General features: G+C 46.8%; 1 protein-coding gene across 1 annotated transcript; it reads left to right on the top strand.

Moving 5' to 3' along the window:
* Nucleotides 1-3,371: 3,371 nt before the first annotated feature.
* Kctd14 (potassium channel tetramerization domain containing 14) lies at nt 3,372-7,501 on the top strand. Its single transcript, XM_028877425.2, has 2 exons — nt 3,372-3,582; nt 6,462-7,501. The coding sequence occupies exons 1-2, from the start codon at nt 3,472-3,474 to the stop codon at nt 7,110-7,112; spliced, it is 762 nt and encodes a 253-aa protein (XP_028733258.1). The 5' UTR covers nt 3,372-3,471; the 3' UTR covers nt 7,113-7,501.
* The last annotated feature ends 5,364 nt before the right edge of the window (nt 7,502-12,865 follow it).

Here is a 12,865-nt window from a genome sequence, read left to right as displayed (position 1 = left end):
AAGAACCCTTGCCTAGGGGATGGTGCCACCCATAGTGGGTGGATCTTCTTACTTCAATGTAATCAAAATACTCATCCACAGACATGTCCAGAGGCCCAGTTCCAAGGTCCTCCTAAGGTCTGTCTAGCTGACTATCACAGTCACAGAGTTCAAACTTGGCTCTGAAAATCCAAATGATCTTCATTTAATTTCTTCAAGCTTCAGTTTCCTCGCCTGCAGAATATTTATAGATATTTGTAGGTGTTAAATAAGAGACAGCGTTCAAACTGGGCATGGTAGCACACACCTTTGATCCCAGCACTCGGAAGGCAGAGGCAGGCGGATCTCTGTGAGTTCGAGGCCAGCCTGGTCTACATAGTGAGTTCCAGGACAGCCAGGACTATATAGACATTGTCTAAAAAAAACAACCAAACAAACAAAAACAAAACAAAACTTTCTCTCCTTCGCCACCACAGGAACTCAAGGCAGAAAACTGGAGATAGGAACTGAAACGGAAGCCCTGGAGGAATACTGCTTACGTTCATTTAGTTTAATTGGCTTGCTTTGCTGGGCTTGCCCAATTTGCTTTCTTATACACCCCAGGACCACCTGCCCAGGGATGGCATCACCCATAGTGGGCTAGGTTCTTCCACATCAACCGTCAAGAAAGAAAATCCCTCTCTAGCTTACCCACAGGCCAATCTGACAGTGGCATTTTCTCAGTTAAGTTCCCTCTTCCCATGATGACAAAAATCTAACCAGCATTTGGTGCTTCATATAATGCACCGATACACATAGATACAAACTTACACATGAGATGGTGTGTATGCTTGTTATGGTTTTCACCACAGATTCCCACCACACCACTGCTACAATACTTACTAGTTTATTTTTCATTTGATTTATTTCTTTTTTGTTTGTTTGTTTTTTGAGACAGGGTTTCTCTGTGTAATCCTGGCTGTCCTGTCTCTGTAGACCAGGCTGGCCTCAAATTCACAGAGATCCGCCTGCCTCTGCCTCCTGAGTGCTGGGATTAAAGGCGTGCGCCACCACCGCCCAGCCATTTTATTATTTTCAATTCTGTGTGCATGTTTGTGGAACTGCGTGTATAGGCACATGTGTGGAGGCCAGGGGACAACCTCAGGGGTCACCCTCAGGAACACTGTCTACCTTTACACAGTGTCTCTTTGTTTTGGCAAGCCAGTGAGCCCAGGAATTCTCCTGGATCTGTTTTCCCAGATCTGGGATGACAAACTTGTACCACTGTACTGAGTTGTTGATGTTTGGTTCTTGTTGTTTTGTTTTGTCTTGTGATTTTGCTTTGGAGACAGGGTCTCACTGTAGAGCTTTGCCTGGCCTGGAACTCATTATGCAGACAAGGCTGGCCTCAGTCTCATAGAGATCCCCAGCCTCTGCCTTCTCTGTGCTGGGATTAAAGGCGTGCGCCACCATGTCAAGTCATATTGAATATTTTTAATGGCTTCTAGGGGTGGAAGTAGGGTCTTCGTGTTTGTAAAGCAAGCACTCTATCAACCAAGACATCTCTCCAGGCCTGTTTGGTTTTTCTTGTCTTTTTTCTTTGTTTATTTGTTTGTTTGTTTCAAGACAGGGTTCCATGTACCGCAAACTGGCCTAAAATTTGCTATGTAACTGAGGGCAAGGATGACCTTGAACTTCTGACCATCTATTTGTCCTCTCTCTATCTACCTCCCAAGTACTAGAATCACACACAGGTGCATGCGTGTGTGTGTGTGTGTGTGTGTGTGTGTGTGTGTGTGTGTGTGTGTGTAGACTAGAAGAGGGCATCAGATTTCCTGAAGCTGAAGATAACAGGTAGTTGTGAGCATCCTGATATGGGTGTTGGGAACCAAACACTAGTCCTCCAAAAGAACAGTAAGCAACTCTTAACTGCTGAGCTCATCTCCCGGCCCCTATCCTTTCTTTTTAACAGACACATCTAACACTGCATGGCAAAGACAGACAGTGATTTAGTCAACTATTTATTAACTATGTCTAATTTTGCTAACGCAAACAGATCAGTGGTAAATATATTCATTCACATATCCCTTCAGAATGGTGCTTTTTAAAATTCTGTTAGGTAGATTCCCAAGAGTGGGGTTCTTTTTCTTTTCTTTTGTAGAGACGGCCATATTAATGTCTAAAGATCACACCAGTTCACATTCCAACCAGGAAGAGCACCCCTTTCCTGTCTTCCTACCATCTCAGGCATTTACTCTTCTATTTCCCATATTTATGGGTTAAAAAGAGTACATATCATTGCTCCTTCAACTGTTTGTTTAATTCTTTCTAAACTGCAGTAACGATTTAGTTCAGCTACTTAAGTTTTCACTTTTAGAGGTTCTATTGGGCTAATAAAAAATCTCCCCAGTCTTTAAAAAAAAATATATCTTCTTGTTCTTTACTCATGTTTAGGTTTCTGTTGGGTTTTGGTTTTGTAGATGTGTGGCTAGGACGCAGGTCCTGGTGTGTGCTAGGCAAGGACGCTACCACTTAGCCACGCCCGCAGCCCATGTTTTGATGTCCCCTTTGATTTATTTCATGACAGTCAATACGCTCACACCATATGCCTAGCAATCTCAGGGTCTGAGGGGCTCATGCTCGGCTCTGTTTGACTTTTCCTTGTGATTCTTTGTTTCCTTTCGTGGTTTGTGGTTCGGGACTGTGACCTCTTGCTATCTGTGTACATTCTTTGAAACTTGGTTTGATTATACTTTCACTCCGGGAGGGTTTCACTTTCTCCTTCCTTCCCTCCTTCCTCTCTTCTTTCCTCATGGTGTGTGTGTGTGTGTGTGTGTGTGTGTGTGTGTGTGTGTGTGTGTGTTTCTGGAGGGTCAAACCCAGACTTTATACATGCTAAGCAAATGTGTTACCACTGAGTTACACCCCAGTCTCTCAGGTTTTATTTTCTTTGCTGAGTGTGTGATTGCACTATCTTATCAGTTTCGTTTGAATTAAGTTTATGGTTGTTGTCTCTGTTGATGACCATACTGGGCTCCTGTAGTGTACATATTGGGCTCTTGTAGTGTAAATATGTTTTAGAGAAGACTTTTCTCACTCAGAACTAAGGAACGAAACAGGTAAGTTTCACAGCACTTGCCTTTGAGTGCAGCTTTTTTTTTCTTCTAATTTACCATTTTGTAGTCTCTGGTCTGACACTCTACCCTCTGAGAGCCGGGAGAAGTTACAGGTTACTCGAAGTTGATGACAGCCCACAGAACCCATGGAGTCCACGCTCCACATCTCAGAGCGCTTTTAACCCAGCTAAATAAGCACTACGGGTGTTTTACAAAAGACGGGGGGGGGGGGGGGGGGGGGGGGGCGTAATAGCTGTAGAGTTTCTCAGGGGCGGGGAGTCACGAGCCTCTCCGGCTGGGAAGTTATCGACACGTGGCAGGACCGTGTTTCCCGCCCATAAGTTATCTACCCAAGGCTGTGCTGGGTAGTCAGTGCGAGCTGTCCTTTCCCACCAGGATGAGCCTGCCGGCAAACCAAGCTAAGGAGGCCAGCCAGGAGTCTCTGCCCGCAAACCAACTCAAGGAGCACAGCCCGGAGCCCCGGATCGTGTGCTCCGACCCGGACATTGTAAGTGCGCCCCTGAGCAGTGGCTACTCGGGTGTCCTGGACGCCCCACCCCCAACCCCGGCTGCACGCTTTCCTAACTCCGGTCCATTTTCGTTCGCCCACCCTCCAATAGTCCCTACCTCCGCCCCCGGGGAGCATTTTTTTTTTCCACCTGTCAGTAAACTCCTTTGATACCTGTGCGTCCCCGCCTCCTCTCCACCAAGCTCTGGGCAGTCTTTCATTTGCTTTTTTCTTCCCTGGCTCTCACTTCACTTAGTCTGCTTTAGTTCCTGTGTGTGTCCCCTCTGAGATCCCCCCTCCCCGCTTGGCTTGGCGTTGTCCGGGGGTGGGGTTGGCGTGGGGAGGATACTTCGGTAAGTCCCTTTACTCTGCCACCTGAGAGGAGTAGCCTGACCAGCTCCAGCACGCTGTCTCTGCCCCAAAGAGTGCCCAGCTTGCCTTCTGTTGTGGACTGAGTGAGAGGATTTGCGAGCACAACCCGGGTTTGCTGCGCTGCGCAAAGCCAGGAGGAAAAGAAAGATTAACTGAAGTGAATGAGGCTAACACGGGAGCTATTCTCACAGCTGTAGTAGACCCCAAAAAGGAAGAAGGGTGGGCATTTTATTGAAGACGTCTATATATGTCCATACAGGAAAGCACATACTCAGTTTTAGTTCGTAGATCACATGCTCAACTGTTACAGAGGCCAGTTAGGCCCAGGATGTGGCTCAGTGGTAGAGACAGCTTACTAGGAAGACCAGGACTCAACCCCAGCACTGCCAACAAAACAGCAACAACAAATAATAATAATCATTCTTTAACTGAATTCCACAGCACACACCTACAATCTTTCTGGGGCATCTGGAGACTCTCTTTTAAAAAAGAATGGCCAACATGAACTCTTTTAGGACATGCTCACTCGGTGTCATAGAAGTTGCCTATCAGAAAACCCAATGCATCTCTCCAGAGTTTTAGTTGAAATAAAAGAAAGGACAACTTTGAGGGTGTGTTAAGTAGGGGGTACTCCCGCCCCCCCTCCACCTCCACCCCCTACTCCCCTACCCCCATTTAGTGTAGAAGTTAGCCCCTAAAGGTGCCCACCTCACTTAGCACCTAACAGTAGTAAGTCTGGGTACACGCTAAGAGAATAAAATTCTCATTCTCATCAGGATTGAGTAAGGAGAGAGAGCAGGCCCAGCAGCAGGCAAAGTGGCTCGTTCCAATAGTGTTAGGAGGATGTCATTGTTGGCTGTTTTCAAAGCTACCTGCCTGGTGTCAAGGTGTTCAACATTCAGGGTGTTTCATCTTCCCTGCTCAAGAAGGGCTTGAATGAGTTCCTGGGCGAAGGTCATGCATAGAGCCAGCACTGAACCTGATACCAGGTAGAGCAAGACCTGGGTTTATCAGAATAGCAGGTTCTGCTGTGGATCGGGACATGGTGAACTTCATTCAATATAACAGGCATTCTTGAGTGCCTCTGGTGTGCTGAGGCCTGCTAGTGGGTACTAGTGATGTATATGGAGTAGGAATGTGTCCCCTTTTAAACCTCATGGTCTAATGGAGGATGGACAAACAGGGGATCCCAAGGGAGCAGCTACTGTAACAGTAGCTCTACAAGTCACAATAGGTCATGAGACCACCCTTCCGGAAGGCGCCTGGGGAACTAACTTGAGAGATGGTAGACTTGCCAGGCATGGTGACACATGCGTTTAATCCAGGCACTTGGGAGACAGAGGCACGTGGATCGCTAAGTTCAAGGCCAGCCTGGTCTAACAGCAAGTTGCAGAACAGCCAGGACTACACAGAAACCCTGTCTCAAAAAACCAGAAGGATTAGAAGAAAGGAAGGAAGGAAGGAAGGAAGGAAGGAAGGAAGGAAGGAAGAATAGATGGATAGATGGGTAGACTCGGTGATAGGAAGGTAAGCTGTAAGAGATTGAAGTCCTGCAGCCCTGGGACCCTGCCTGCCGTGGATAAAGGGAGGGAGCAGTGCAGTGGGTGATTTTGTTCTACACTTGCTAGAGGCCGAAGCTTAAGGTAGAGAAAGACAGTGAACTTCCGGGCATGGAGCTAATATTGGCTGCAGTGAGGCAGGAGTTGGGGTGGGCTGGACACCCACCCTAACGTGAGTTAGAGCAACTGATGGGCATGTGATCCTAGCTGCACTCATTGCTTCCCCGTCCTGTGAGTCTTTTTCTCTGGGTTTTCTTCATCTGTAATAGGAGGGCCTGGAGGGGACCCAGGAGCTGAGCTCCTGCGGAACGGATATGCCAACACACTGATTTATTCAAGGTCAGTCTGTGCTCCCTGACTAACTGCCTGCTTCATAGCGGTGACCTCAAGGTTAACCCAACAGCCTTGCCAAGGGGCCTTGAAGTTGAGGGGAGGCCGGAGGACATGGGTCCCTGAGCTTATTTTCCTCAGCTGTACAGTCTGGGTCCCTGAGCTTATTTTCCTCAGCTGTACGGTCTGGGTCCCGCTTCTCCTGTTGTCTCCTCTTTAGACTTCTGAAATGACCCCTGAAGGACTTGTTGCCATGGCAACTCAATGCTTTTTTTTTTCCTCCAGCAACTTGGTTGCCTTTGGCTCTCCTAATTCCAGTACAGTACTTAAATTGTAATAGGCAGTGCAACAGACAGGCTGAGAATGAGGTCATAAACCTGCATCAGACTGAAGGACTGGTCCCATCACTGGCCCCCACCGACTTGCGCTTAGATCCAGGTTGGAAATCCAGCCTGAACCTTTAACACTGCACAGAGGTGGTTTTTTTTGGGGGGTGGGGGGTGGGGGGTGGGTTTTTTTTTTTTGTAGCAGCAGCCAGCACATCCGCTAATAAGTTGTAGTGGTGTGTCTCCTGGACGTGTGTGCATTGTTGGTTCACTCTGCTGTTTGTGTCTGCAGGTCGTGGAGCTGAATGTAGGAGGGCAGTTCTACACCACCACCATGGGCACCCTGATGAAACACCCAGGCTCCAAGTTCCCAGAGATACTATCCAGATCAGCGAGACACTACAAAGACGCACAGGGCCGCTTCTTCATCGATCGTCCCGGCACCTACTTTGGGCCTCTCTTGGACTACCTACGCACCGGGCAGGTGCCCAAAGAGCACATTCCTGAGGTCTACCGTGAGGCTAAGTTCTACCAAATCCATCTTCTGGTCAAGATGCTGGAGGATATGCCACAGATCTTTGGGGAGCAAGTGGCCCGGATGCAGTTCTTGCTGGGAGTGCCAAACTACAGAGAGAACCTGGAGGTCCTGCTGCACCTGGCTCGGGCAGAGGCCGTGGCGATGCGCTCGTCCAAGGTGGTGGTGTGTGTGGTGCACACGGAGGAGGAGGATGCCAAGTGTGCGGAGCCGTTGCATATCTTGGAGGCCAAAAAGACACCCGTTGTCAAATTTGGGCCCTGGAAGGCAGGCCCTGGGACGGAGGACTTTGTGCACTGCCTGGAGAAGGACATTAGAGCCCAGGGGTATAAGGTGTCCCCTCAGAGGTACCATCTGAGTAGGGATCCCTACACATGCTTCTGGATATTCGTCTTCACTTGGTGGTGATCCCTAGGAGGGGGCGCTGTTGGTTAGGGGCCGTGGTGGGACTTGTGAAATCAATTGCCATCAAAAAATCTATGTTCTAAACTTGAGCCTGTAGTTCCAGGCCTTGGGAGGCTGAGATAAGAAGATTCCTATGAGTTCGAGGCCAGCCTTGGATATAGACTGAAACCCCATCGAAATGGCTCAGGAGAGGCCAGGCTACCCTGACTCCACACCTGCTCCCCTCTGGATCCACATCTGCTTGCCAGAATAAAGTAGGGTTCTCCCATCTTCTGAGAAATGAAGCTTGTCAAATGTTTAACAGACAAGTGTAGATGGAAATTTCTCTGGTCCCACCCTGCCCCGAGGTCCCACAACCACTTACAAAATAATCACTCGAGGCTTATATTAATTACAAACTGTATGGCCTATGGCTTCAGCTTCTGGCTAGCTAACTCTTTCATCTTAAATTAACCCATTCCTATTAATCTATATGGTGCCCTGCGGCTGTGGTGCTACCGGTCTGCTGGCATCTTGTTGCTCCTTTGGTGGCAGCTAGTGTCTTTCTTGACTCTGCCCATATCTCTGTATCTCTGCTTGGATTTCCCATCTGGCTGTAAGCTTTCTCGCCATAGGCCAAAACAGCTCAATTTATTGTCCAATGGGGGCCACACATATTCACAGCATACAGAAAGACATCCCACAGTAGACAAAGAGTTCCTCCTTGCTTGCTGGGTAATAACCCTGATGTAAAAACTCCCCTAGCCTGTACCTGGTGTGATGTAATGTGGTTTTGTCTTTATAAACTCTGTGGTACTCAACTTGGGGGCCAAGAGTTCTTTGTGGCACGAGTCTGACATCAGTCACAGATTAATAAAGGACTCTGATCTGGCTTCCTATCTATGGTGGTCTGTAACTTCGTAACAGTATCTTTGAAACAGCAGACTGTGCCTAGTGGCCCACACCTTTAATCCCAGCAGGGAGACAGAAGCAGGTGGATTGCTGAGTTCAAGGCCAACCTGGACTACAGAAGGAGTTCCAGGACAGCTAGAGCTATATAGAGAAACACTGTGTCAAAACCCATAAAGACAGACAAACAAGGCTGTGGGTAAAAACACATTTGCTGTGCAAGCCAAATGCCTTAAGTTGGATCTCTAGAGCCCACAGTGAAAGGACAGAACCAACTTTTAAGAGTTATCCTCTGACCTCCACAGGTATCCCATGGCATATATGCACCCATGTGGGTGTGTGGGTGTGCACACACACACACACACACACACATGCACGCACGCACGCACGCACGCACGCACATGCACGCACACACACACACAATTAAAAGAAACAACATGAGGCTGAAAAAAATGGCTCAGCAGATAAGAGCTTTTGCAGAAGACCTGAGTTTGGTTCCCAGCATCCCGGTGCAGTGGTTTACAACTTAACTACCTATAACTCCAGCTCCAGGGGATCCAATGTCCTCTTCTGGCTTCCATTGGCAACTACATCCTCGTATACATACCTTCACACAGATACACGCAGATAGACATCATTTTTAAAAAGTTTAAATGGGCTGGCAAGATGGCTCACCAGTAAAAGGCATTTGCCAAGCATGGCAACCTGAATTTCATCCCTAGGACCCACACAGAAGAAAAGGGAGAATTGTATCCTTTAAGTTGTCCTTTGGCCTACACAAACAAACAAATACCAAAAACATTTAAGCCATTTTCTAGCCAGGCACAATGGCATATGCTTGTGGGGTAAAGAGTCCAGCGAAAGAAACCCACCCTGTCCCTGAAACCAGAGCCGGGGAAAGAAGCTTGGGAGGTTGAGGCAGGAGGATCACAAACAAAAGGAAACTTTTGGCTACATAATGAAACCCTGTATCAAAATCAGAAATCAGAAACAAAATACTTGCCCAAAGCAACGGGCAGAGATGTCTGAACCTGGCTGGAGCTGCTAAAGGTCTGGGCTGGATCACTTCAGAGGTTCTAAGAGGATTGCTCAGCGTTTGAAGAAACAGGAAGACACAGAAAAACTTAAGCCCCAAGAAGTCTGTTTCTCCAGTGTTCAGATGACAGGCATGTGCTGCTGCACCTGCCTCACTTTAACCCTTCAAAAGAGGAGTAAGTATTATCTGGCATATTAGCTGCTTTCCTGCTCCTATGCTAAAAACACCATGACCAAGGCAACTAATAGAGGAGTTTTTTTTTTTGTTTTGTTTTGTTTTTTTTTGCGGTGGTGGTGGGGATTTGGGGCGGGGGGCTTACAGTTCCAGAGGGATAAGAGTCCATCAGGGCAGGGAACTGTGGTAGGAGGCAGCATACATGGTTGTAGGAACAGCTGAGAGCTGACATCTGGAACCGCAAGCAATACACAGAGTGAACGGGGATGACACATGGCTTTTAAACCTCCCAGTGACGTACTTCCTGCTGTGAGGCCACACATCCTAAGTCTATCCAGAGTGCCAATAACTGGTGAACAAGTATTCAAACATCTGAGCATGTGGGAGGAACATTCTCGTTCAGACCACCACAGCTGGGGAGGACCTCAGTGGTGGAGTACTTGTCCAATATGCACTTGGGATGATCTCCAGTACTAAAAATCTAAAAGAAATCGAAAAAAATCTAAAATACTAAATCTAATGTACCGCCCAGTGAGTACCTGTATTTTATGGACGTATTTTAAAAAAAACAAAACAAAACAAAAAAAACTTTTGAGATCTAATTGAAGTTCATATATCAAACGTGCTTATTAGGAAATTTAATTCAATGGTTCTCACACTGGCTGCATGTTGGAATTAGTCAAGCAGTTTCAAAAAGTATGCCTGGAGCCGGGCAGCACGCCTTTAATCCCAGCACTCAGGAGGCAGAGCCAGGCAGATCTCTGTGAGTTCAAGACCAGCCTGGTCTACAGAGTGAGATCCAGGACAGGCTCCAAAACTACACAGAGAAACCTTGTCTCAAAAAAGCAAAAAAAGCCGGGCGGTGGTGGTGCACGCCTTTAATCCCAGCATTTGGGAGGCAGAGCCAGGCAGATCTTTGTGAGTTCGAGTCCAGCCTGGTCTACAGAGCGAGATCCAGGAAAGGCGCAAAGCTACACAGAGAAACCCTGTCTCGAAAAACCAAAATAAATAAATAATAATAATAATAATAGTATGCCTGGGCCCTATCCCTAGAGATTCTAATTGTGGCGTGTTGTCTAAACACTGGGTTTAAAAAACATCTCCCCTAGATATTTCTTTCTAAAGATATTTTTATTAGATCTATTTTATGTGTGTGTTTTGCTTGCATGTGTGTATGCACATCATGTGTGTGCCTGGTGCCTGTGGAGGTCAGAAAAGGACATAGGGCCCCCTGGAACTGGAGTTATTGATGGTATTGAACCATCATGTGGATGCTAGGAAACAAACCCCAGTTCTTTGCAAAAGCAACAAAGAGCTTTTAAGCACTGAGCTATCTATCTCTCTAGTTCCTCCCCTAGATATTTCTAAAATGTACTAAAGTGAGAGAAAACAGACTTATTCTTTTAGCCACTTCTTAATTGAAAAAGCACTTGTTTATCCTTGCTGGGGATTAGACTCACAGACTTCCACATGCTAAGCAAAGTGTTCCTCCACTGAGCTGTATCTTAGTCTTTGGTTCTCTGAGATCGGATCTTGAGGCTTGTCCTGGGCCGGGGTTATGGGTGTGCACCACAAAGCTGGGCTTTTGTTTTTGTGTTCATTTTTTTGAGACAGGATCTCGTATTACTCTAGCTGACCTAGAGCATGCTATGTATACCAGGTTTGCTGAAAATTTGTGATCCCCCTGTCTCTGCCTCCTGAGAACAAGGATTTCAGTTGCATGCCACTATGCCCAATTTAAAAAAAAAATAGTTTTGATTTTAAATTACATCATGCACTAAGGCCAATAAGGATGTCCCTTCCTTAATCAAAATTCTTTTCAGTTGCTTCTTGAAGCCCTTGAGATTAGTAGCATTGCCTTTTTATTTTACATCATTGCCTTGACCCAGGCTAATTAGTAACTACTTGTATTTGTTGAGTTTCCTGAGCTATGATATTCCTAGGGCCTATGTGAAGCTACAGTTAAGAGACTTTATTGGTGGAGTTTTAATTTATGATGGGAACACCAAGCTAAAACCAGATGTAGTATTTGTCAATATTGAACTAAATGATTGGGCATTATATAAAATTTCCAACTAGCTACTCTATGTGATTGTTCTCTGAGCATGACAACTTTGGAATAGCCTAAGAGAGTCCTATACGAAGCAAGTAGTTAAATGTCCAACTCCTTCCTCCTTCCTGGCTTACTGAAGAGCTACCTCCTTGACTTATGCGGGGTAACCACAATACTCTTGATGTGCCTATATGCTTCCCCCACACACACTCTGCTCCGTGTTAGCACAGCATAGTTCTCCCAGTATTTGCTACTTTTCTGTTGTTGTAATAAGGCATCATGACAAGGCAACTTGTAACAGAGTTTAGTTTGGTTTGATGCTCCAGAAGCTTGAAGTCCATAAGGGTTGGGGGGGGGGAGAGAGAGAGAGAGAGAGAGAGAGAGAGAGAGAGAGAGAGAGAGAGAGAAGGCAGCAGGCCGCAGACATGGCTGTAAGCATGGCTGCAGGAGCAGACAGCTGAGCCCTCACATCTTGAACCATAAGTACAAACCAGAGAGAGTGACCTGGGAACGGCAGGAGGATTTTAACGGTCAGAACCTATCCCCAGCGACACACTTCCTCCAGCGAGGCTGCACCACCCCCTCAGCTTCCTGTGCCACTGAACTGCCAGATCAAAGGTTCAAATGCCTGAGACTGCGGGGTGCATCCCTCATTCCAGCCACCATACTCCTATCATGCCTGCCTTACTGCCTGGAGACAGCGTCTCTCACTGAACTGGAAACTTCCTGTTTAAGCTAGGCTGGCTGGTCAGTGAGCTCCGAGGACCCACCTGATTCTGTCTCCTGAGACTTGAATTTGGGTCCTCACTCTTGCATAGCAAGCATTCCTAACCGCTTAGCCATCTTTCCAGACTCTGCCTTCCCTGTTTCACTTAGATGACAAGAGCCAGATTTACCCCTGTACTTGAAACAATGAAAAAACTGGACAAAATATACGAAACAATGTACAAAAGTGCAGACAGAACAGACAGCAAAGATCTGTCCTTAGTTACACAGCTAGAAACAAACAAACAAACATACTGAGCTGCCGCTGTGTCCTTTAGCTCTTTTTCGAGAGAGGCAGGGGGATCCTGAGGTCAGGAAACATGATAAGATTTCATCTCACAAAAATGAAATAAAAAATACAGACAGTAGTGACCTGCCATGTGGGTGCTGGGAATTGAACCCGGGTCCCCTGGAAGAGCAGTCAGTGCTCTTAACTGCTGAGCCATCTCTCCAGTCCCAGTATGTTCTTTTATGTGTAAGACTTTGCATATCTGCTTGACTAACTGAAGAAAATGGCAGAGCTGGAAGATGAAAACTTCAGACAATGCTAAACACAGCTGCAATACTCCAAAGGAAAAATGCAAAGAGGTAAAAATCTCTGTAGTTTGTCCTCACGGAGACATCCTAGTTCAAAGCACTACACCACATTTTTTGGGTTTTGGTTTTTTTGTTTGTTTGTTTGTTTCCAGATGCACACTGTTAACCTAGGGTAGCCATCCTTTTCACTTCCTGTTTATTTTCTCCGTCCTTCCCTGTCTCCCAGCACTAACTGGCCTCTGCCCTTTCCGCTGTGCAGAGTCCTCTGTAACCCTGGTCCGAAGACACAGCGGACCCAGTCCG

Source organism: Peromyscus leucopus, chromosome 1, assembly GCF_004664715.2.
Source record: "Peromyscus leucopus breed LL Stock chromosome 1, UCI_PerLeu_2.1, whole genome shotgun sequence".
Lineage (NCBI taxonomy): Eukaryota > Metazoa > Chordata > Mammalia > Rodentia > Cricetidae > Peromyscus > Peromyscus leucopus.
Note: the sequence above shows the minus strand (reverse complement) of the source record. Positions and strands in the feature narration are given on the sequence as shown.

Coding starts and splice junctions, on each gene's coding strand:
- Kctd14 (XM_028877425.2), top strand. CDS start 3,472: ATGAGCCTGCCGGCAAACCAAGCTAAGGAGGCCAGCCAGGAGTCTCTG. Junction 3,583..6,461: donor TGTGCTCCGACCCGGACATT/GTAAGTGCGCCC, acceptor TTGTGTCTGCAG/GTCGTGGAGCTGAATGTAGG.